This window comes from Podarcis tiliguerta (assembly GCF_965153285.1).
Source record: "Podarcis tiliguerta genome assembly, chromosome: 8".
NCBI classification, from domain to species: Eukaryota; Metazoa; Chordata; class Lepidosauria; order Squamata; family Lacertidae; genus Podarcis; species Podarcis tiliguerta.
In genome coordinates this window covers 78,946,095-78,971,435 of record NC_139541.1, presented here as the reverse complement: position 1 = coordinate 78,971,435, position 25,341 = coordinate 78,946,095, and the positions used below count along the sequence as shown (strand labels likewise).

General features: G+C 46.8%; 2 protein-coding genes across 3 annotated transcripts in view; both read left to right on the top strand.

Moving 5' to 3' along the window:
- The first annotated feature begins 255 nt into the window (after positions 1-255).
- Positions 256-6,516, top strand: LOC310684783 (histone H3.3A). Of its 2 annotated transcripts, none has more exons than XM_083456369.1 (4): positions 256-395; positions 3,903-4,061; positions 4,554-4,707; positions 5,791-6,516. In XM_083456369.1, the coding sequence occupies exons 2-4, from the start codon at positions 3,934-3,936 to the stop codon at positions 5,917-5,919; spliced, it is 411 nt and encodes a 136-aa protein (XP_083312495.1). In that variant the 5' UTR covers positions 256-395; positions 3,903-3,933; the 3' UTR covers positions 5,920-6,516. The 2 variants fall into 2 exon arrangements, with proteins under 2 accessions (XP_083312495.1, XP_083312496.1); XM_083456370.1 differs by having other exon boundaries at positions 257-395; positions 3,906-4,061.
- Positions 6,517-23,373: 16,857 nt separating this feature from the next.
- LOC310684587 (homeobox protein otx5) overlaps positions 23,374-25,341 on the top strand; it is a 69,938-nt gene continuing 67,970 nt past the window's right edge. Inside the window, exon 1 of the mRNA XM_083455943.1 lies at positions 23,374-23,434. The gene's annotated coding sequence lies outside the window, so the exon portion shown is untranslated. The remainder of the gene's footprint in view (positions 23,435-25,341) is intronic.

The following is a 25,341-nucleotide window of genomic DNA, read 5'->3' as shown; positions in this document are numbered from 1 at the left end:
AACGACGGCTAGATATTTGTGGAGAGGGCAACCGTTGCCGTATGTGAAATGTGAAATGAAACCCTGGCGTTTCATGGCTTTCTCTTTCTGGGGCTCTCCGTGCGGGAGCAGAGGCGGAGAGGGCCTCGCTGAGGCGTTGGCAAGGCGCGCAAGATGGCTCCCGAGGAGCCTCGTTCACCTCAGCCGACCCGCCGCTTCTTCCAGCCGTTCCCTCCCCCTCCCCCACCCCGCTCCAGCCCCGTTGCATGATGGTTAAATAGCCTGGCCCTGGAACCCGCCATTTTCTGTTGGGGCTGGCGGGAAAAGCGGGAAGGGAGCGGAGAGCAGCGCGAGCGCCGCCGCGGGACGACCAAACGGCACCAACGGCCGCTGAAGCGCGAGGCGTAACAGCTCAGGTAACGAAAACGCCGCGGCCGAACCCCGCTCCCCGCGCGCTCTTGTCCTGTTGGGTGAGGGGAGGGAAGTAAAGGGGGGCAACTGGAAACCGAGGTCGTCTGAGGCGATGCCTTCGCTCCTTCATTTCTCTCCCCCCCCACACACACGCCAACGCTTAGACGCCAAGTCCCGCCTTCCGTCTGCATCCCGCCGCCTATTGGCTGAAAGAGCGAGGGTGACGTCCGCTTCGCTGATAGGCCCGAAACCCCTGAGGGAGCTCGGGATGGGATTGGTCGGCAGCCGGTGTCAATCGCCGAGGAGCATTTTTTCCGGAGGTTCTGTGCCCTCCCCCTCCCCCTTTTGCTCTCCCGGGTTACAAACCAATTGGCCGGCCGCGCGCTGGCCAGTCGGGAAGAAAGGCTTCTGCGGCCTGCGGGTGGGGGTGGGGGGGAGTGCTTTTGTGCCACCTGACTCCGGGCAGCCAATAGGAGGAAGCTGTCCCCGCAAAGGCTCCTGGGGCGTGTAGTCCATTTGCGGTGTGGCTCATAGGTGTTCCCCAGGTGTCCTGGCCATGTAGTCGCCCCAATGCTTCCTGTTCCCAGAGGTCACCGCAGCCCCTACCCGTGAACAAACAACCCCCCCCCCCGCTTTCATAATGTTGTTACTGCACGTGCTCCCCACCCCCCTGTACGGGATGTGGGGGGGGGCTGTGGTTACCATGGCAACTGCCTCTTCTGTTTGCCAGGACCACCTAATGACGACAGGCGGTTCCTTTTCTTAGACCTTGCTGCTAACTCTGGTTTTTCTAAAGTTAGGTTTTACAGAATCAGCTGTGGAGACTTTGCCCGTTTAGAGCGAATGGGGAACTGCCCCACCAACCTCATCCAGGCCAGGGGGTGACTGTTCCACTGTCGATCTGCTCTTATTATCAGAAAGTTCTTCCTGATGTTTAGCTGAAATCTCCTTTCTTATTTAACTTGAAGCCATTGGTTGGCGTCCCGCCATCCGGAGCAGGAGACAGCAAGCTTGCTTTATCTTCCATGTGGCAGCCCTTAATATATTTGAAGATGGCTTACAGAATCTCTTCTCAGTCTCCTCTTTTCCAGGTTTCCTCATAAGGCTGGGTCTCTAGACGCAGTATGTGTCTAGGATTTTAAAGCCGTTTGTAAGTTGTAATGGAAGTTTTTTGTTGTTTTTTTCTGGGGGGTGCGGTGCGGATATAGTGCAATCCTGAGCAAGTTTAATTAGAAGCAAGCCTTGATGAATTCCACTTTGAGCCAGGTGCAGGCTATCTTCACTGTGAGCCATGTGCGGAGCTTTTTCACACAATACTGGTCCCCCTCTCTCTCTCTCTCTCTCTCTTACACACACACACACACACACACACAGTTGAAGGCGAAACGGTTGGATTGGCCAGGTTCTCCTCCCCTCAGGTATTTTAGAAATTTTAAAAAACTGCTTGTGCATTTTGATAGCAGATTTTTTCACCCCAGAGAATGTAGAAGTATAAAAATAATATTGGAGCATTGGTTGTTGTTAAGGTTTTTATGTTGTTTTGTGGTCTTAATTTATATTTGTGAGATTGCTTTACAAATACTGGAGCTAGTTTAGGAAGCTCTTTGAATTCAGCATGTTTGATGTTACTTTTTATTGCTAGCAGTGAAGGTAGAGTTTTGAATCCAGAACAGAACTGAGAAATGAACAAGGAAGCATGGCTTCTACAAAACATCCACATTCTCACACCCAGTAATTGTTCATTGTGTAATAATGAATGCCAGCAATGTTACGGAACCAGATTCTGATTCAGAGCCATTACTGCCATTTGATTAGTTTGATCATACAGTGTTTCCCTCTCCAATACTCCATTCTTGCTAGTTTTTACTCTCTCCCAGAATAAGGAAGCTAGGAAGTGTTGTCTTAAGTTGTTTTTCTGCTAACTTCTCTGACCTTTTCCTACTGGGAAAAGTTACTTCATCTAATAAAGTGAACTCTAACACCATGAAAGTTTCTGCCATAATAATTTTTAAGAGTTGTATCCAAGTAAGTTCCACCCGGAGTAGACCGATTAAAATTCATTATTATTATTATTATTATTATTATTATTACTATTATAGTTTATTACCTGCCCTTCACTCTCAGGTACTAGGGCAGGTTACACCAATTAAAACACAATATTAAAAACAATTTGAAACAGCTTGCAATCACATAAATAAGGTACCTAATTAATAATAAACCCATGTTAGTCATATCCATTAATTTCATTGAGTCTACTCTTGAGTATGACTAGCAATGGCTGCAACCATAAGCCTTTAGGGTGCCGCAAGATTATTGTTTTGCTGCAACAGACCTCTGGAAATTAATGCTCTGTATTAAAGTAATTCTCTGTATTAAAATATGGCACATGCATTTCTTGGGCCTACTGGTTTTTACCGTGTAAGCCTATCTGTGCATTTTCAGAAGTAAGATTGAGTTCCATGAAACTTACTTCCAAGTATAGGATTGCAGTCTTATGTTAGCTGATGCCTGCTTGATTTTTTAAAGGGGGAGAAGCAGAGGGAAAGGTCTGTGGAACAGCGTGTATGACAAAGGATGAAATGGAGGGAATATATTGTGGAGCTGAGACACACAAAGGAAATACGTTCTTTTATTAGACCCTCTTTTTGCATGTCCCGTGTATAATGCCAGACACTGCTGACTTAAGTGATTTCTGATCAGAATAAAAACAACTTGCGCTCCCGGAAGGGCTTTTTCTTTCCCTGACTGAAGTAATTAATCTCTGTAGGTGCAGATACAAGTAAACAAGAGTAGTTCACTTCCTACTGTGGTGTCAGTGTAGACAGCAAGAACTACTTTGCTGCTAGTGTAAAACTTTATATTTGTCCCGCACTTTCTATGCAAGTGAACTTTAAGGCTCCTGCTCTTTCAACTGTTAAATGCAGATGTGCCTCAGATGAAATGACAAAAAAGTAGATACAGGTAATGCATCATGCAAATATTTTAATTTTAGGACTTTATCAGGTGTTGAAATAAGTTTCCAGAGAAAGTGGGGCTCAGCATGTCATGTGTACATCTGCTAAAGCTTCAGCAGTTCTCTTGATGCTGTCTACTGTGCCGGCTAGATAGCCAAAGTGAATTGGTTCAGGCAGCTGAATAAGGCAACTGAATTGCTTAAAGAAGCTATGTATGAAGAACGATGCATCAGACAAAATGGAGGAGTCATATATACAGCAGGTGGTTGTTCTGGGGTGCTGCTTTGGATAACCCATTAGGTTCCTTCCAAAACCTAGCTTCTGTTATTGACAGGGTTGTGCTTTCTGGTTTCGGGGAATGTTCATTGAAAATCTAGAGGTGTTCCCCCCCCCCCCCTTTTTATAAATATATTCTATTCGTAGATGTTCTTACCATGAAATGGGGTTTGTAAACTGAGCCCAAGGCCCCAGAGTTGCTAGTGTGTAGTGCCTTACAGTGCAGATTGGACGCAGAGCTATGAGTTTCCCCATAAACTCATCTGTACTCCATTCCCTTAGCAGGTTTCTTGCAGCTTAAGGACCACCCAGGATGGCCCGTACTAAGCAGACAGCCCGTAAATCCACTGGCGGGAAAGCTCCTCGAAAGCAGCTGGCCACCAAAGCCGCCCGGAAAAGTGCACCGTCCACTGGTGGAGTGAAGAAACCTCACCGTTACAGGTCAGTTTTTTGGCCAGTACAGGGTGGGGTGGGGAGCACAGAGAAGGCAGGCAACTGCTCTCAAGCCTACAATCTGGTCAGCCCCTAGCCTCAAGTAAAAGTGCTCTCCAAAGTTGTCACGGAGCTGGGGATTTGGGAAGGAGGGGTCGCTGCTTAGTTTCTGTACCCTGTTTCCCTCCATCCTCATGACTGTGTTAGCAAGGTTGGAGGGAGATGACTACTATTTCCCTATACAGTGGTACCTCTGGTTGCGAATGGGATCTGTTCCGGAGGCCCATTCGCAACATGAAAAGAACGCAACCCGCAGCGGCGCGTTTGCACACGCGCGGATTGTGATTTGCCGCTTCTGCGCATGCGCGTGACATCATTTTGCGCGTGCGGCGAAACCCGGAAGTAACCCTTTCCGGTACTTCCGGGTCGCCACGGTACGCAGCCTGAAAAAACGTAACATGAAGCGAACGTAACATGAGGTATGACTGTCATTTCTCCCAGGCCTGGCACTGTGGCACTGCGAGAGATCCGGCGGTACCAGAAATCCACAGAATTGCTGATCCGCAAGTTGCCATTCCAGCGTCTGGTTCGTGAAATCGCTCAGGACTTCAAGACAGACCTGCGGTTTCAGAGCGCTGCCATTGGAGCTCTGCAGGTATGTGCCTCGTCTCCTTGTTGCCTCTCCCTTCTTCATCCTGAAGACCATGCCTGGTTCCAGAGAGCTGCTCCTTTGTGGGAGTTCAAAGGCCAAAAAGAAACCCTGCTTGCTTTTTGCAGCACAGGCTGTGTCACGTGCCCTCAGACTGTTCTCTTGAGCTGCTTGATATTTCTTGAAACTCTCCCTCTGACACTTCTGCCGTTGTCACCTTCTAAATTCATAAGCTTCATCTAGCATCTGTTGGACATGCTAGATGTGAGCTGGAGACTTGTGCCTGAGCAGAGTCGTTGTGGGGGATGTGTTGTGCTGCTTTCTGCTGCGCTGGGGTTTGGAGAGGTGCTTTCTGCCTTTATTGCAGCTCCATTGATAAAGAGGGAATGGGGAACCTGTGCTGATTCAGATGCTCTTGGACTCCCAGCTCCCATCAGCTGCAGCCAACGTGGCCAAGGATGATGGGAGTTGTAGTTCTGCAACACCGGGGGAGCCACAGGTTCCCTGCCACTGTTGAAACTATTAGATGGGCTGAGGCAGGCTTGGAGAAGAGAAATGAGGAGCTGTCACACCCTCCCTTCCAGTCTTCCTCCTCCTCCTCCTCCTCCTTTGGAGGTCATGCTTGTTCTGGCAGCGACCATCTGTGCTCAAAAGTAAGGGAGGAACAGCTGCTGCCATAGCAAGCAAGGTACTTCCACTTCTTTAAAAAGAAGGTAAGTGTCGCTGTCAAAGATGAAACCGAGATAAGAGTGTGGCAGCGTCTCCTCCTCCTGGGAGCTTGGGGTGTGAATAAGATGTTGTCGATATTTCTCTCCTGTTCCATCTGGCGATGCTCCCTTCTCCACGATTCCAAAAATTCCAAGGGAATTGAATTGCGTGTATCCCTTCCGCAGGCAGGTAATGGATGCGATCGGCCTTCTGTTGCGTGCAAGACACAGAGCTAGCATTTTGAAATCCATGAGTATGTCAACACACAGATAATCTGTTGCAAAACCTTGCTGCTTGTGTTTTGTATCTGCCCCCCACCACGCTTGTGCATTTCAAAACTGCAGTTCCATTCTTTTAACTTGAATTTCCTTGTCTCAATAGGAAGCCAGCGAGGCGTATCTTGTGGGTCTGTTTGAGGACACCAACCTGTGTGCCATCCATGCCAAGCGGGTCACGATCATGCCAAAAGACATACAGCTGGCTCGCCGCATCCGTGGCGAAAGGGCTTAAGTTCTCCTCCCCTCCCCCTTCTAACATTTATGCCCCTCCCCAGGCAGCCCCACCCCTGCTTGTGCAGTGTACTTAGAATACACTCCAGGTTTTATTTTCCCCCTCCTCCTACTCCTGTTTGTAGTGGCTAGGACATGTGAGAAAATGTTAGATAATCTATTGTAGTACCTCTCCAAGATCGGGAGACTTGATTCCTATTCATCATGTACAAGCAAAAAAAAATATCCTTTGAAACCTGTAAGACTTCTGGATGTTGTTTTTTGTATTATTTTTTTTCAGAATTGCAAAAAAATAATAAAAACCCAACAGGGGACACTTTTGAAATACCTGGTTTTGTACACACAACTTTAAGTAGATAATAGGCATTTCAATGATAAAGAGCTTTTGGTCTTCGGTCTGTAAAATATCTGCAAAGAACACTACACTTTTTTTTTCTTTGGTTAGTCTTTTTTATTTTTGTCTAGGCAAGGAGTGCTTTCTAAATCCCACCCCCCTTATTTTCCATGTGTCTTGTGTCTGTGACTCTGACCTTTGTACCAATAGGGACTACTCATCTTGAGGCAGTAAAGAAAAAATAATAAATGTTGAATGACAACATATTTGCTTCCTTAATTTTTGCTTAATGGTGGTTTGTGGAAGGCCTTGCCAGATCCCACTTTCACACAAAGCGAGACCACCCTGTGGTTTGCAGTGCTGTTGAAAATTTTAAAAAGCCAAAAAGTATGGGTTGCCAGTAATATTCATACAGCACCTCTTTGAGTGTACAGAGCACTCCGCATACCTTGTCTTGGTAATCGCTTTGTAGGATAAGCCATTATTACCATATACAGGTAAGGGACGCGGGTGGCACTGTGGGTTAAACCACAGAGCCTAGGACTTGCCAATCAGAAGAAGAGCTTGAAGAAGAAGAGTTTGGATTTGATAACCCGCTTTATCACTACCCGAAGGAATCTCAAAGCGGCTAACATTCTCCTTTCCCTTCCTCCCCCACAACAAACACTCTGTGAGGTGAGTGAGGCTGAGAGACTTCAAAGAAGTGTCACTAGCCCAAGGTCACCCAGCAGCTGCATGTGGAGGAGTGGAGACGCGAACCCGGTTCACAAGATTACGAGTCCACCGCTCTTAACCACTACACCACACTGGAATCCCGCAATGGGGTGAGCTCCCATCACTTGGTCCCTACTCCTGCAAACCTAGCAGTTTGAAAGCACATCAAAGTGCAAGTAGATCAATAGGTCCGCTCTGGCGGGAAGGTAAACGGTGTTTCCGTACGCCTCATCTTGCTTTATTGGCCGTATGCTGGCTCCCTCGGCCAATAAAGCGAGATGAGCGCCGCAACCCCAGAGTCGGCCACGACTGGACCTAATGGTCAGGGGTCCCTTTACCGTATACAGTGGTACATCGGTTTAAGAACAGGCCTGTTTACGAACTATTCAGTTTACGAATGCCGCAAAACCAGAAGTAGTGTTCCGGTTAGCGAACTTTACCTTGGTCTAAGAACGGTAGCTGAAAGGTGGAAGGGTACCAACGGCAGGAGGCCTCATTAGGGAAAGCGTGCCTCAGTTTAAGAACGGTTTTGGTTTAAGAACGGACTTCCGGAACTAATTAAGTTCATAAACCGAGGTACCACTGTACTCGTATTGCAGGTCTGCGGCTAAGGGAAGAGTGGCTTGCCTAAGTCTATCCAGTGCATTCGTAGCAGTGGTGACATTTGAACCATGAACGCTTGGTTCATAGCTTACAGCACCATCCTAACCATGCCTAGTGAGAAGCAAGTCCTACTGCGTGAAGTGGAGCTTACTCCCAGGCAAACGGGGTTAGGATTGCAGCCTCAGTCCCTTACTCTGGTGCTCTCTGCAAATGTGACATCTTGTTTTATACAACTGGATGTTTGGAAGTAACAGCGTTGAATTAACTTGACACGTGGAAATTTGGGAACCCTTGACACCTATCAAAAAGAGTAATTTAGGAAGCGAACCTTTTCCTGGCATGAAGAACATGGTTAGGAAGGAAAAGAAAATCTGTCCAGCTGCTGTTATAGGCCCAGTTCTAATGACATTAGAAAAAGGTTGATAACACTAAACACTATCCTGAATACAAACCTCCCTCGTGGTTGGGGTTAAATTGCAGTCTAAAGTCAATTCATTAAAATCCTTTTGATTGAGTTAACCTTACTTAACAAACTAATCAATTGGCATAGGATTGGGGGGGGGGTACTTTGCTACCCTGATACACCTGTGTATAATAATAATAATAATAATAATAATAATAATAATAATAATAATAATAATTTATTATTTATACCCCGCCCATCTGGCTGGGTTTCCCCAGCCACTCTGGGCGGCTTCCAAAAGAATATTAAAATACTGTGATACATCAAACATTAAAAGCTCCCCTAAACAGGGCTGTGTATCTCAGGGTAGAAGGATGTCCTAAACCAAGCTGTGTGTGTTGAATCAAAAGAGAAGGGCATTTTAACCTGCTTCCCTTGATCAATAGAATCATAGAATTGTAGAGCTGGAATGACCCCTGTGGTCATCTAGTCCAACCCTCCGTGAGGCAGGAAACTCAGCCCTTAAAATCTTCCAAGGAAGATTAATTTGTTTGAAAAAATTGCATGAGACTTTTTTTTTTTTTACTCTATTGGGTGTGATTCAAAAAAAACTCCCTAATGGTAAAAATGAATAGGTTTTTTGGAATATTTTTTGTCTCGGGTGCTTCTTCTTTAACAAATAAAATCTCTAGTGTAAATAGTGGCAGAAATTCCGGGATATTGTTTACGACTGTGAAGTTGACAGTGTATTTGAAGAACTATGTAGTATGTCTACTTTTGTATAAACTCTCCAATGAAAAGCGGACTTGGGCGGTTTCACCTGCATGCTGGAAGATGCTTTTAACAAGGTGGGTGTCCCTGGTTAATCGAGCAGCAGGTTTTTGTAGAAACCGTCCATTCGTTTAGTTGAAGTATTCAATTTAAAATAATTATATGCCACTCTCCATCTGAATGACACTGGAGCAGGTCACAAAACGCAGTCAGATAAAATCCTGCCCATGAGAAGAAGTGTATATTCCAAGCTTGCTAATAAAGCCTACAGAAACAGGCCTTAAGCAGGTGACTAAGATGTCTCACAATTTGCACCTGCCTTATTTCTGAAGGGCAGAGGCACTACCCCATGTATCCTGACTCAGCTAATGGTACCACCATCAGGAGACCTTCCAGCAATCTTAATGAACAAGCAGGTCTCCTCCTTTCCCTGGAGGGGAAGGGAGGGAGAGAGGCAAAGACATCATCAGGACTTGATTGGTCAGAACGTTCCCAAAACCAGGGCCTGAGGACACCATTCTGCTGGGCAAGAAGGAGGGCAGGGATTTATTTCTGCATGTGTTGGTGTTGCTCTCTGCCGGTGCATGGGTGGGAGAATGGCAAAGCTGGATACCACCTTGGGTGCCTTGGCAATAAGACAACGTGTAAAGTGAATAAGGGAACGCGGGTGGCGCTGTGGTCTAAACCCCAGAGCCTAGGGCTTGCCAATCAGAAGGTCGACGGTTTGAATCCCCACGACGGTGAGCTCCCGTTGCTTGGTCCCTGCTCTTGCCAACCTAGCAGTTCGAGTGCAAGTAGATAAATAGGTTCTGCTCCGGTGGGATGGTAAACTGTGTTTCCGTGCTTCTCTGGTTCACCAGAAGTGGCTTAGTCATGCTGGCCACATGACCCGGAAGCTGTCTGCGGACAAACACCAGCTCTCTCGGCCTATAGAACGAGATGAGCACGCAACCCCAGAGTCGTCCATGGTCAGGGATACCTTTACCTTCATAGCTGTCAACTTACAGATTTGAAAATAAGGGACCAGCAGCCAAAATAAGGGATTTTTGTCTGACAGCAGCCAAACGCAGCCTCAAGCGGTGGTTCCCACAGCGCAGCACCCCGGCAAAGGGGATGCAGCAAGGAAAACCACCGTCACCTCTCCGCTGGGAATCACTGAGCAAAGGCGAGTCCCCAGGCAACGCGGCCAATTTGATCGGCACAAAACATGCAAGCTCCACCCCCCCAGTCGTTCTTAGACTGGGGTGAGCAACGCAGCCGAGTAACGCAGCTGGAGCCTCCCTCCTCCCTGGCCGGCAGGGAGGGAGGGAGAGGAGCTGCTTCTTTTGAAACCCGGGAAATTTAAGGGACATCATCAATAAGAGAGAGCAGCGGGACACGGCGCTGGGATAAGGGACTTTCCCGCCAAATAAGGGACGGTTGACAGCTATGTTTACCTTTAAAGCGAATAAATAAATATAAGGGAAAATGCCTTCCTTCGCAAAAACGAGCTGCAGGATGGGTTGGAGAGCCAAATACAGCCTTTCAGGCTTCTGCCAATGCCGCACTAACCTTTCTCCACCCCCTTGAGTGTTTATGGCTGGATGGATTGTCCTTCAACTGTGTTAACGCCTCTTGTCTGCTTTCAAGGAGAGAGGTGTGTGTCCACATACCTTTCACTTAAGTGTTGGGTTTAAAGGTGGCCTACAGTACAAAGGAAAGACCCTCACTTTCCACACTTGATGATCTCCTGCCTAGATTTGGTGGCTGGAGGGTGCCATCCTGTGGCTACTCTCTCTGCTTGTGGCAGATTGCTGTGAGTTCAAGAGGCGGATGTGGATGGGGGGAAAGAAGCTGTCTGGAAAGTACCGTACATACAGCCCAAACCATCCTAGATTTTTATCTTCAAACCAGCACTTTGAATTGTGCCTGGAAAGTAATATGCAGTGGTACCTCGGGTTACATACACGTTAGGTTACAGACGCTTCAGGTTACAGACTCCGCTAACCCAAAAACAGTACCTCGGGTTAAGAACTTTGCTTCAGGATGAGAACAGAAATTGGGCTCCGGCGGCGCGGCAGCAGCAGGAGGCCCCATTAGCTAAAGTGGTGCTTCAGGTTAAGAACAGTTTCAGGTTAAGAATGGATCTCCGGGACGAATTAAGTACTTAACCCGAGGTACCACTGTACATTCTAGCGCAGCCTTTCTCAAGCTTAGGTCCCTGTATGATGTTGTGACTACAACTCCCATCAGCCCTGCTGGCTAGGAATGATGGGAGTTGTAGTCCAACAACATCCAGGAACCCAGGGCTGAGAAGAACCCAGGGCTGACCCTGAGAAACTGGTGAGCTTCCCACTAGATTCCTGAGAAATTCTCCCTGCTTGGCATCTCTTAAACGAGTTGCCCTATATCCACAAGCTTCTAATTGTCCTTTGTCTGGGTGCTATTAATGTGCAGTTCCTCCCCTTCCCCATGGGCTACAGGTGGGTGACCAGCTGCTGGCCCCCAGCCTCGCTTTATGTGGCCTCTGACACCTCAAGCAGCCCCCACTTCATCAGAGTTCCTCTCTCCTGCTAATTTCCTCTTTGATTTTCTTGGCTTTAAAATATGTCCCTGCTCTCATCAGCCCATACAGGATAGAGCAGTTCCTAGTTCTTCCTGGTTGTACAGTTTGGAGACCAAAGTCTTCCCTGTCGGCTATCTGTGAACAAATCGGTAGGCTTCTGTAAGGTAAAGGTAAAGGGACCCCTGACCATTAGGCCCAGCCGTGGCCGACTCTGGGGTTGCGGCGCTCATCTCGCTTTATTGGCCGAGGGAGCTGTTGTACAGCTTCCGGCTCATGTGGCCAGCATGAATGAGCCGCTTCTGGCGAAATCAGAGCAGCGCACAGAAACGTCATTTACCTTCCCGCTGGAGCGGTACCTATTTATCTACTTGCACTTCGACGTGCTTTCGAACTGCTAGGTTGGCAGGAGCAGGGACCGAGCAACGGGAGCTCACCCCGTCGCGGGGATTCGAATCGCCGACTTTCTGATCGGCAAGTCCTAGGCTCAGTGGTTTAACCCACAGCGCTACCCGCATCCGCTTCTGTAGAGCACACTAAAGTAAGAAAGGAATTGCTTTCACTCGCTTTCCAGCAGCTGTTATCGGGTCTGCTGCACACAGACACACAAAATCATCTTACTTGAGAGTAACCCTGTAAAACTCAGAAGGGTTTATTTCCCAGTACTCCAGAAGAGGTTTGGGAATTCTAATTTTAGGTTGCCATCAGGGCAAGGCTTGCAGCAGAGCAGTCTTTATTCCGATTGAGCTAATTTGTCTCTGACTACCTCCGCTCGCTCAGTCCTCCACCTGGCATGTGGCCCTCAACAGATTACCCCTGAGCGAATGCGGCCCTTGGCGAAAGGTGATCCCTCCTTGCCCTAGGCCTTGTAATGCAGTAAGTCAGAGATCTTTGTTCTTCAAGCCTTCTCTCCCTATGTTTCCCCTCTTATGACCCTGTTTCTGCCTACCCCACAAGCAATCTAGCCAGCCTCTCCTTAAAAGCAAAATCCTAAACAGGTCTACCGATAAGCAAGTTCTACTTTATTTCATGGGGCTTGCTCCAAGGTAAGAGAAGCTAGGACCACAGCCTTGGACTCTGAGCTTTTCCCTGCAGTTTCTCTTCCAATTAACCCAGCTTTTTTTTTTTTTTTTGGATAATATGTTTTGTTTTAATTTTCAATAAAAATTTTTAAAAAAACAAAACAAACCCAGCTTTAACCATTAGTGAACACTGCTTTTGTTCCAGCTCCAACGAAGATTCGAGGCTGTATTTTCGGAGTGGAAAGCCAACCTGTCCTTGGATGTGCCCACCCACCTGTCAAAATTAAACCCTGCTTGAGATACCAGACGCCTAATACTTATTAAGGCAGCTAAAATTGGTCAGCGCAGGGCTGGGCCCATGTGGCAACCATGCTAAATTTAATGCGGACCTGTCAGAGGCCATCAAGTCAAGATAATCCTCCCTTAGTTCCCAGGATTCTCTGGGAGAAGTCGTGACTGGTTTTATTCCTTCAATCTATTTTAATTTCCAACAAAGCCACAGATGCTTAAGAGGCATAAGAGTGCTTTAAAATGTATTCTGTGGGTGCGACCTCAAGAGAATTGGCACAACGACGGCAGAAAGTTGGTGCAAGTTTCTGTGGCATGAGGAAGGCCTTGAGGCATCTTTTATTTAATTGAGTGTCCTAGTGATGCAGCAATGAAAATGCTACCACGTTTACAAAGCTAAGCAGGGCCCATTATGGTTTCAAATTGGATGGGGAACCATGTTTTGAAATTCCTGCATTGCAGCGGGTCAGGTGTGCAGCCTGGGAGTCATTCTGGACTCACAGCTGTCCATGGAGGCGCAGGTCAATTCTGTGTCCAGGGCAGCTGTTTACCAGCTCCATCTGGTATGCAGGATGAGACCCTACCTGCCCGCAGACTGTCTTGCCAGAGTGGTGCATGCTCTGGTTATCTCCCGCTTGGACTACTGCAATGGGCTCTATGTGGGGCTACCTTTGAAGGTGACCCGGAAACTACAACTAATCCAGAATGCAGCAGCTAGACTGGTAACTGGGGGCAGCCGCCGAGACCACATAACACCGGTCTTGAAAGACCTACATTGGCTCCCAGTACGTTTCCGAGCACAATTCAAAGTGTTGGTGCTGACCTTTAAAGCCCTAAATGGCCTCAGTCCAGCATACCTGAAGGAGCATCTCCACCCCCATCATTCTGCCCGGACACTGAGGTCCAGCACCAAGGGAGTTCCCTCCCTGCGAGAAGGCAAGTTACAGGGAACCAGGCAGAGGGCCTTCTCGGTAGTGGCACCCGCCCTGTGGAACGCCCTCCCACCAGATGTCAAAGAGAAAAATAACTACCAAACTTTTAGAAGACATCCCTGTTTAGGGAAGCATTTAATGTTTAATAGGTCATTGTATTTTAGTATTTTGTTGGAAGCCACCCAACAAAATGGCGGGGTATAAATAAATTATTATTATTATTATTATTATTATTATTATTATTATTATTATTATTATCACTCTTGGAGTCCCCTTCAACACTGATTCTATGGAAGCTGTGGTACAGGCCTAGGTAAACTCAGCCCTCCAGACGTTTTGAGACCACAATTCCCACCATCCCTGACCACTGGTACTGTTAGCTAGGCATGATGGGAGTTGTAGTCCCAAAACATCTGGAGGGCCAAGTTTGCCTATGCCTGCTGTGGTACGATCCAGCAGCAAAAATGTTTCCAGGCTTCCCTCCCCCCTTCCTCCCCCCATTTCCTTCTTAAAGCAACTTCAAGGGTAATTAAAAGAAAAGAAATGTTGACACTGGGTGGTGAGAGAGAACAATTTCTTTATCGGAGTCGAATCCCAGAGCTATCCAAAGGTAGATCGCAGTTAAAACCGAAAAGTGAATTGAGCGGGTGCAAAATCCTTTGAAAAAATAAAATTATATTTTCCATCAACAGAGGGCAGCAGTGTTTCACTGAAACAGCACCTTAAATTGTCCAAGCCACAGCCTGTTTTGCACATTAAATGTGCTTGTGCTTAAAGGCAGGTCAAAGCGAGAGACTTTGGCTGTGGTGGAGAAAAGGGGATTGGGACTAGTGGGTTCTGAGAAGGGGCCCCAAAAGCCCCTCTGCCATGGTCCCCCTTCCTGCTCCCAGATTTAGAAGGACATACTCCCCAACATTTCTCTGACGAAAATAGGGATGTCCCATTCCATAAGGATAATTTTACTCTTTATACCCCCACACATCTTACTGGGTTGCCCCAGCCACTCTGGGCAGCTTCCAACATATATAAAAAACAGAATAAAACATTAAAGGTTTTTAAAAAAACTTTCCCAAACAGGATTGCCTTCAGACGTCTCAGGGGTCAGATAACGCCATACCATCCAACATTTCTTCAATGAAAATAGGGACATCCTAAGGAAAAGTGGGACATTCTGGGATCAAATCAGAAACCGGGATGGCTTCTCTAAATCAGGGACGTCCCTGAAAAATAGGGACATTTGGAGGGTCTGGAAGAAATAACCATTTTGCTGGCATCCTAGGATTCTATGATCCATCTGTCTCAAGAGGCAATGGAGTACGCCTCTGAGGGTGAAGTGAAACCGTTGTGTTAGCCAGTCACGGCCTCTCAGCCTAACCTACCTCACAGGGTCGTTGTGGGGATTAAATGAGGAGAGGGAGAACCACGTATACCCCCTTGGAGTTCCTTGGAGGAAAAAGGTGGGATATAAGCAAATAATAACATTTATCTTAGCGTTTTGCTCTGGGCAGTGGCGTAGCGTGGGGGGGCACAACATCTGGGGGGGGGCGCTCGCACTCGCAGCTCTCTGCCCCTACCTGGCTCGCTCACTCTCTCTCACTGCAGTGCTGGCTGTGCGAATCCGATCCGAGCCGCCGGGTCGCCGCCCACTGTGGAGGGGAGGGGGTGCCAGGCGTGCGGTGCGGTGCGGAGAGAGAGCGAGGGACTATCTGGGGGAGGGACAGTGCAGGGGGGGCGCAAATTACTTGCCTTGCCCCGGGTTAGGGGGCGCAAATTACTTGCCTTGCCCCGGGTGCTGACAACCCACGCTACGCCACTGGCTCTGGGGTTTATTTGACAAGATGGCGGCTCCTCGCCCTTCCAGATACAGAAACCAGGCAGACTGGCGGCTGAAACTTAATTTGACATTAGTGGTGGGGGAGAGTTCATCGCCACACCAAAGGCAGCAGGCTAGATTGTAGGGGGGACAAGTTAAGGGGTTCAGAAGCAACAGCCAGGGTGTTATTGCAGATGCTCCACCTGAGGCAATCCCTTCATATTGTCTAATGGTAGAGCTGGCCCTGGAAAACAACTGGATTTCTGTTTGCCCCTCAGTGGACAAGAGGAAGACTCACAATATATGAAAATAGGTTTTGTAGCAAAATATTGATCGCTGCAAGGAAAACTAAAGAGTGGGGGAGACTAGGGTTGCCATACGTCTGAAATTTCCTGGACATATCCAGAATATGGCTGTTGGAAGCAGTGTCTGGGTGGAAATCACTGAAATGTCTGGGAAAATCTGGATGTGTGCTTTAAAAGCAAGGAGATTTTGCAAAACTAAAAAAAAAAACAAAAACCCTCAACAACTTTTGTGTCCAGATTTTCACTTTTTGAAATATGGCAACCCTAGGGAGACCACTTAATTTTAAAAAAATCCATATTTTGTATTTCAGGCACCATTCCTGTCTGTCTTCCACAAGGCACAAAATGCAAACAAGTGAGGTGATTAAGTATCAGCTGGGCTAGAAAAATGCTTCACCTGTGGTGCTTTTTCACACAGATGTTAAAATGTGCCTCAGCCCTGAAAGAAAGAAAAAGCTGCAGTTCTGCTTATGGGAATTAACTGAGGTAAATATTATTCAGTGATTTGCACACAGGAAGGAATGCTATACATCTGTCAGAGTGGGATACAGATGTGGCCACAAAACCTACATGGGTTTAACTGTTACTCCTGCGCCCTCCAGGAACTGGAGAGCAAAAAGGGTCGCTCACAGAGTCCAGCTACCAGTGCTACAATTTCCCAGCATTTGTTTGTTGTTTCAGGGGGGGGGGGTACCAGAATTAATGATTTTTAAAGGATTTAAATGTTTGCAGTGCATGCCAGACCCTCCAAGTATCCCTATTTCCCAGGTACAGTCCCTGATTTAGAGAAGCCACCTCAGTTTCTGATTTGATTCCGGAATGTCCGCTTTTCCTTTGTTGTTTAGTCGTGTCCGACTCTTCGTGATCCCCTGGACCAGAGCACGCCAGGCACTCCTGTCTTCCACTGCCTCCCGCAGTTTGGTCAAACTCATGCTGGTAGCTTCGAGAACACTGTCCCACCATCTCGTCTTCTGTCGTCTCCTTCTCCTTGTGCCCTCCATCTTTCCCAACATCAGGGTCTTTTCCAGGGAGGCTTCTCTTCTCATGAGGTGGCCAAAGTATTGGAGCCTCAGCTTCAGGATCTGTCCTTCCAGTGAGCACTCAGGGCTGATTTCCTTCAGAATGGAGAAGTTTGATCTTCTTGCAGTCCATGGGACTCTCAAGACTCTCCTCCAGCACCATAATTCAAAAGCATCAATTCTTCGGTGATCAGCCTTCTTTATGGTCCAGCTCTCACTTCCACACATCACTACTGGGAAAACCATAGCTTTAACTATACGGACCTTTGTTGGCAAGGTGATGTCTCTGCTTTTTAAGATGCTGTCTAGGTTTGTCATTGCTTTTCTCCCAAGAAGCAGGCGTCTTTTAATTTCGTGGCTACTGTCACCATCTGCAGTGGAGAAACATTGGAGGGTACAAAGTTATGAGACCCCCAAGCCAAAGAGATAAGTAACTATTCAGCCTCTAGAAGGCAGCCCTGTATAGGGAAGTTTTTAAATGTTAAATTATGTTTTTATATGTGTTGGGAGCCTCCCAGAATTGCTGGCGCAACCAAGTCAGATGGGCAGAGCCGTGTTTTTTTCTGGGGTGACCCAGGGGTACGCATACTGTCAGAACACGCCTGGGGGGGCACCCACAGCCCCCGGAATGAGACAAACCTCTCTGGGCGTCTTTCTTATGAATCACAGTCTAGGACGTTCATAAATCTTCAGTCCCGGTGCACACCAGAGACACATATGCTCAGATATGTGCACACTCACACAGCAGAGTATAGCAGAAGCGATGTGGAGTTGAGGTGTGCCATTCTAATTTATTCAGCAATGTATACAGGACAAAGCAATCATGGCATCCTCTCACATCTTCTCTGAGAGAGAGAGAGAGAAAGTACAAAAGTACAATACAGCGGAAAAGATAAGACTGGCTTCCGTCCTCACACTTTCCAAGTCTGGAAAGTAAACACAGACATGCGATGTAACAATCACACATCCAGCAACGGGAGAATGAAATATACTGACACGTATCCCTAAACATTTTGTGAATCTTCGTACTTTTGTCCATTTACTGTACAGTGGTACCTCAGGTTAAGTACTTAATTCGTTCCGGAGGTCCGTTCTTAACCTGAAACTGTTCTTAACCTGAAGCACCAATTTAGCTAATGGGGCCTCCTGCTGCTGCCGTGCCGCCGGAGCACGATTTCTGTTCTCATCCTGAAGCAAAGTTCTTAACCCGAGGTACTGTTTCTGGGTTAGCGGAGTCTGCAACCTGAAGCGTATGTAACCCGAGGTACCACTGTATCTATTTCCCCCGATTTGAACTATAAAATGGAGATTTTCTTGAGTCAAAACGAGCGTACCCCTAAACATTTTTTAAAGAAAGAAAGCACTGGGGCAGATAATAATAAAATAATAATAATAATAATAATAATAATATAGCTGAATATGACGTCCCTATCTTCATGAGAGAAATGTTGGAGGGTATGCATGATCTGTAGCTGATGAATTCATAACGTGGGTCTTTTAAGTTACTTGCTACGGGAAACAATCTGCGCAAAAGGAAATTATCATTGAGCGAAAATGGTACACGAGAAAAGAGCGAGGAACATCACAGGATGCTCGATGCCTTGTCGCCAAGTGTTAATCCTCTTTGAACAGAATAATCTCTCACCCGCCACCCACCCCTTTGTCCGGCATGTATTCCCAACTTGGATAAGGGCAATGCCTGGAGTGTGTTTTTGTTTTGGTGTGTGTGTGTGGTGGGTCGAGTCAGAAGCTTCATGGCTATCATCTCTTTCTGGAGACAAGTTGCCACACACACATCTCATGCTCGGCTCGAGAGGCAAGGCTGCCCTTGCTTTTGGAGAGCATTCAAGCCCAGCTTTCCTCCCAGCTTGCTCTCATTTATATAATGAACCGGAGGGAGGCCGTGCCAGGTTCTGCCACTAGGAAGAGACCGCGCCGTTCAGAAAAATTATGATCAGATTCCATGTGTGCGTGTGTTTATGTGTCACATGTGCAGAACTCACTCAAGGTTGCTGCTGTTCTTTCCAGCACAGCCCCTGCAACACAATGGCCACCTTTTCTTCAAGCTGCTCCTCCTATACCATTAGCAACAGCCTGAGATACACAGAAATTTAACAGGTGAAACTTTGGGTCATGTCGATTAGAGAAATCTTTGCGCTAAATGTCTGCATGCGAGGCTGTTGTCGAAGACCCAGGCTAATAAGGGAAAGAACCAGTGCTTTTTTCCCTAAAAAAAAAAAAAAAATGTTTACTCTCATTTTGACTCAATAAAATCACCATTTTATAGTTCAAATCGGGAAAAACAAATGCAGTAAATGGACAAAAGCACAAAGATTCACAAAATGTTTAGGGGTATGCGTACACCTGTGTACCCCCAGGAAAAAAGCACTGGAAATAACTATCCTGTGCCTAGAGTGGCCAAAAAAAAAATCAGTAAAAGGAACTTGGTCTGCGCTGATAGCTACATTGGAAGCATGTGACTTCCTCCAAGGAATTATGGAGAACTTCGGTTTGTTGATGGGAATTATAGTTCTGCAAGGGGTGAACTACAATTCCCATGGGCTTTTTTAAGAGGGAAGCCACATGCTTTAAGTGTATTGTGTGTGTTTGCAGCTTGAAAAGCAGGGCACAATGCCTTTCTCCAGTATTGGGTTATTTGCCATCAGCTGTGGCTTCACTTATAATAATAATAATAATTTATTATTTATACCCCGCCCATCTGGCTGGGCTTCCCCAGCCACTCTGGGCGGCTTCCAAAAGAATATTAAAATACCGTGATACATCAAACATTAAAAGCTTCCCTAAACAGGGCTGCCTTCATATGTCTTCTAAAAGTCTGGTAGTTGTTGTTCTCTTTGACATCTGGTGGGAGGGTGTTCCACAGGGCAGGCGCCACTACCGAGAAGGCCCTCTGCCTGGTTCCCTGTAACTTGGCTTCTCGCAGAGAGGGAACTGCCAGAAGGCCCTCAGCGCTGGACCTCACATGTTGCAGGCAGTTGAGCTACAGAACAAAACACTTCTGGAGGCAAAATATTCCTGCAGCACGGGGTTGGACTAGATGACCCTTGTGGTCCCTTTCAACTCTGCAATTCTATGATCTTCATGTACAGTCTTCCATTGTATGTGTGCGCCCCCTACAGGAGAAGAGGGTGCATCAACATTTGGTGCTCTGTCTCTGAGCTATGGCGTTTTTGCGGTGTGATCATGGGTGCCTCTGTCCAACCTGCCTCTTTTTGGGGAGACGGGCTCCAGCGCATTCCGTAAATTTAGGTTTGCACAATGAAATTGGTTTCAGGGGCTCCATTTGCTTTAGCGCAACCCGTGTCCACTTTAAGTGACACAGACTTTTAGCACAGTTAGGCGAGATGGGGGAACGCATTGAAAAGTGTGGGGCGGACAAAAGGTGGGCGGGGAGTTGTATAAATGCCATGCGATCAAATCGGGAGGAGCGTTCATTGTCTTAGAACAGGGGTTAGCAAACTTTTTTCGGCAGGGGGCCGGTCCACTGTCCCTCAGACCTTGTGGGGGGCCAGACTATATTTTGAAAAATAAATAAAAAATGAACGAATTCCTATGCCCCACAAATAACCCAGAGATGCATTTTAAATAAAAGAACACATTCTACTCATGTAAAAACACACTGATTCCCGGACCATCTGCAGGCCACATTTAGAAGGCGGTTGGGCTGGATCTGGCCCCCGGGCCTTAGTTTGCCTACCCACGTCGTAGATGAACAACCTTGCAAGCAAAGCAGAGCAGAAGCTCAGTAAAGACCTGGATGCGATCTAACCTCTCTGCATGAGCTTTGTGGACGTAAAATCAGGATGTATGCTGTATAAACAGTTCATCTGGAGGAGCCTTGACAGGTATGCGCTGGGATGGCATTAATCTATATATTTTGGAAGGGTGGGCGTTTTCACCGGAAAGCCACCGTTCTTAGTCTGCTGGAGGAAAACCAGCGGTGCTTCTAGAAAAACTGGTGCCGGTACTCACCGTGAAGTTCTTACAGTGCGTGCCACGCTTTTTAGCAACAACAAAAAGAGGTGCCAGTACTGGACTGTGGCACCTTAAAGCAGCCTTAAGCTTTCAAGGCAAACTTTGCCAACCTGTTGCTCTCCAGATGCGTTCGACTTCCAACTCCCTGCGCACCCAGACAATGCACTGGGAGGGCACGAGGTTGGGGAAGCGTGCCCTAACAAATTTATTGCGGTGTGAGCTTCCATGGACGGCAGCCTGCTCCGTTCTCCTTATTTGTGCCCGCTTTCTCCCCTCCCCGTCCCGTGGCCCCCCCCCTTTCACTGAAGCCCAGTCGCATATGGGGTTCCATCACACTGAACGGATTAAGGTTAATCAGCCACAAATCCCTGCGTCTAAAAAACAAACTAATCATCAAGATTTCCACACTCTCCGCCCAGCTGCTCCCTGGCGGCCTGGCCTCAGAAGCCTGCGGAGCCAGAGATGGGGAGGGGCAGTTTGGGGAGGCTGGGGGGGGGGAGAGTTAGGGTGTCTCTGGGTTAAACCTCTAAAAATCCACACACACACACACACACACACGTTTCTTCAAGGGCTGGTGTGGAACGCTAGCAATAGGCGCTCTGGAGAGTTTGGCTTCTGGAGATGGCACTTCAAAGAATCATAGAAGGGTAGAGTTGGAAGGGATCCCCAGAGCCATCTAGTCTGACCCCCTGCGATGCAGGAATCTCAGCTAAAGCATCCATGGCAGGTGGCCACCCAACCTCCGCTGAAAAATATCCAAGGAAGGAGAGTTCACAACCTCCCGAAGGAGTCCATTCCACTGTTCTTAGTGTCAGGAAGTTCTTCCTGATCAGCACCAGATTTAGGACAGTGTGGGAATTTCCCCCACACAGAGCACTGGGCCGATGGGGTACACAATTGAGAAGATCCATCACTGAGAACATTCATTTGGGGACGTCAAATTTTGGCCTCACTCAGGGTGCCATACTACCAATAACTTCCCTTGTCCTGATGTTTAGTCGGAATCTCATCTCTTGTAACTCATATCTCCTCTCAGTCTCTTCTTTCCCAGGCTAAACATACCCAGATCCTTCAACCGTTCCTCATAAGGCTTGGTTTCCAGACCCACTAAGGTCCAGCTCCGAGGGCCTTCTGGGGGTTCCCTCCCTGCGAGAAGTGAGGTTGCAGGGAACCAGGCAGAGGGCCTTCTCAGCAGTGGCACCCTCTTTGTGGAACGCCCTCCCATCAGATGTCAAGGAAATAAGCAACTATCTGACTTTTAGAAGGCATCTGAAGGCAGCCCTGTTTAGGGAAGTTTTTAATGTTTGGGGTTTTATTCTGTTTTTAGTGTTCTGTTGTGAACCGCTCAGAGAAACCCAGTCAGATGGGTGGGGTATATATAATAAAATTGTTGTTGTTGTTAATCATCATAATCATCATCAACATCATCTTGGTCGCTTTCCTCTGCACACATTCCAGCTTGTCAATATCCTTCTCAAATTGTGGCACCCAGAACTGGACACAGGACTCCAGGTGTGGTCTGACCAAGGCAGAATAGAGCGCGGGTGGCGCTGTGGTCTAAACCACTGAGCCTAGGGCTTGCTGATCGGAAGACTGGCAGTTTGAATCCCCACGACGGGGTAATCTCCCGTTGCTCGGTCCCTGCTCCTGCCAACCTAGCAGTTCAAAAGCACGTCAAAGTGCAAGTAGATAAATAGGTACCAATCCGGCGGGAAGGTAAACGGCATTTCCGTGCGCTGCTCTGGTTTCGCCAGAAGCGGCTTAGTCATGTTGGCCACATGACCCAGAAAAACTGTCTGTGGACAAAACATCGGCTCCCTTGGCCAGTAAAGTGAGATGAGCACCGCAACCCCAGAGTCGTTCACGACTGGACTTAACTGGGGTCGTTTACCTTCATGACTTCCCTTTATCTGGGAAGGGGTTTGTGTGTTATTGTTTTGTTGTTTCACTTTAATTGTTTACATGTGTTTTATCTTGTATTTCACTCTGCGAACCACCCTGATATATTTTGATGACGGCTGGTATATAAATCGAATCAATCAATAAATAATTTGAAAAGGAGTCGAGTTAAAAAAGTAAATATATTGTCATGTAAGGTAATCTGTAACATTTGCAGATAAATTGGAATAATTGGGGGGGGGGCGGGATACATGCAGCAGTCAAGAAAACAATCGACGCATCTAGGAGGGTATGCGGGAAGTCAGATTTGGAAGGAAAGAAGTATTAAATTTGTTTTAATTGGGGACCAATTTGTAAAAGATAGAAAATCAATAAAGAAAGATTTAAGGGGAGAAAATATTTGCTGCATAAAGAAGTACTTTTATTCTCTACTTTCTCCATTCCACAAATATATTCTTTTATAAACTTCAATCCTGTCTCCCCATACCCGCTTTTTCTCTAAACTAAAAATTTATATTTTGGGCACCAAGGTGAAATCCTTGCCTCTGCAGGTGAAATCTCCAATTCCCTGTTTTGCGAAGACACAACCGGGCTGCAAAAAAACTCCCCAAACCCCCAGTGCATTTTATTAGCAGGGGCGTTTTTGAAAACCCAACTATAAGTTGCTTTGCAGAAGTTGCACCTCTTTCACAAACCGATCTCCCTTGTCCTTGTCGGCTTCTATGAACACAACCCCCCCCCCCAAGAAGTTTTTGCTGCAACCCAGGAAAGGGAGGGACTGGACTACAACTCCCATCATCCCTTGCCATGGGTCACGCTGGTTGGGTCTGATGGAAATGGGGACTCAACAAATTTGAGCCCCTCAGCTACTGAAGGTAACGGGGCCCTTTCTGTGTCCAGCTGTCGTTTGTCAGCAACAAATTGTCACTGTTTTTTGTGTTATATGGTAATTTACGGACCTAATAGGTATCTAAAGCCATTTGCACATAACAAAATATGTCTTTTATCAAAGTAATTGTTGAACTGAAATACATGCAATTAAGAAGAAGTATATCAGTAGTGAAATAATTATTAAGCTCTAACTTAAAACGATTTTTTTATCCATAACAAATTTAATAATGCAAACACATTGGCATTTGGCAATAACAAAAGTTCCTTTAGAAACACAATTTACAAAGACTCATAATCTAGTCTCTAGAAACTTGCTATAACATTTAATAATAATAGGTGTAAATATATGATGCAAACTACAAATAATTATAAATAGCAGAATGTAGGTACCCTATATATAGATATAAGCAAACCCGTGATATTTTAGGGAGCAACCTAGCAGGCAGGGCCCATTATAGGAGCCTGCACAACACAAAACACTGTTGCTGTATGTAGGTTTTGTTTTATTTGTTTTTTATCTTATATTTTGGAAATGTACATCCAGTTTCTTTTTCCTTTAAATTTTTTTGGGGGCCCACAAGAGAATGGGGCCCTAAGCTATAGCTTGTTTAGCTTATACGTAAATCCGGCACTGACTACCCTGGTTTGTAAAATAACGATGGCTTCTTCTCGCTGCTGGAAGTGGCTGCAGGTGACATCAGTTCTGTTTGCCTCTTTTCTGCTTCGTGGCTGAGCGAGACATTACAATTGCCACCTCGTTCTCTCCTTGCGAAAGAATGGGGCTAAGATTGAATCGTAAAGTTGGAAGGTAGGAATGTGTGGTGCCCAAATCTACAACCTCAGTCTCTTGCTCTGCCAACTATGTTATCCTACAGGCGCTTAGGATAATATTTTATTCACTTGTAAATTATGCTGATTTAAATGTGCATTTTGCATTTGGCTTCCTTCAGTCATGTTTTCTTTGGAAATGCTTAAGTTTTGTTGTTGTTAACTTTGCTGCGTTAAAGGTGCATTCCGTAGTTGGCCTCCTTCGTAATGTTCAATTTCGAAATCTTTATAAGATAATATTTTAGGTAAAGGGACCCCTGACCATTAGATCCAGTTGTGACCGACTCTGGGGTTGCAGCGCTCATCTCACTTTATTGGCCAAGGGAGCCGGCATACAGCTTCCAGGTCATGTGGCCAGCATGACTAAGCCGCTTCTGGCGAAACCAGAGCAGCGCACAGAAATGCTGTTTACCTTCCCACCAGAGCGGTACCTATTTATCTACTTGCACTTTGACGTGCTTTCGAACTGCTAGGTTGGCAGGAACAGGGACCGAGCAACGGGAGCTCACTCCGTTGCGGGGATTCGAACCGCCGACCTTCTGATCAGTAAGTCCTAGGCTCTGTGGTTTAACCCACAGCACCACCCACATCCCTAGAAGATAATATTTTAGTTTCCTGCTAATTATGCTGCTTTGAGAAAAAAACGTTTCTGGGTCCGCTGTCTTCACCCCGTGAGTAATTTTATAGATGGACTAACGGTAAGGCAACTTTCTGTGTTTCTCTGTCCATCCCTTTCCCAGTCTCTGTGCCTTTAACGGAAGCAGCTATTCTTGTCATTGGGAAAGCTCCATCTGTTGAATTACTGCCTGTCCTACAGCTGTTGCAATGCACGCAGCTTCTGTCAAGAGCAAAAAGAGTGGCAACCTGTGGCACTGCAAGAATGGGCTAATATAAAGCACTGATCTCAACTAGGGCCAGGGCCTTTTCAGTACTGGCCCCAACTTGGCGGAACTCTCTGTCACAAGAGACTAGGGCCCTGCGGGACTTGACATCCTTCCACCGGGCCTGCAAGACAGAGCTGTTCCATCTGGCTTTGGTTTGGACTCAGTCTGACCCTTATCTC

What these genes read in the sequence shown, in the direction of transcription:
- LOC310684783 (XM_083456369.1), top strand. Translation starts at nt 3,934, where the DNA reads ATGGCCCGTACTAAGCAGACAGCCCGTAAATCCACTGGCGGGAAAGCT. An exon ending in AAGAAACCTCACCGTTACAG is followed by an intron (nt 4,062 to 4,553) that starts GTCAGTTTTTTG and finishes CATTTCTCCCAG; the next exon opens with GCCTGGCACTGTGGCACTGC. An exon ending in CTGCCATTGGAGCTCTGCAG is followed by an intron (nt 4,708 to 5,790) that starts GTATGTGCCTCG and finishes TTGTCTCAATAG; the next exon opens with GAAGCCAGCGAGGCGTATCT.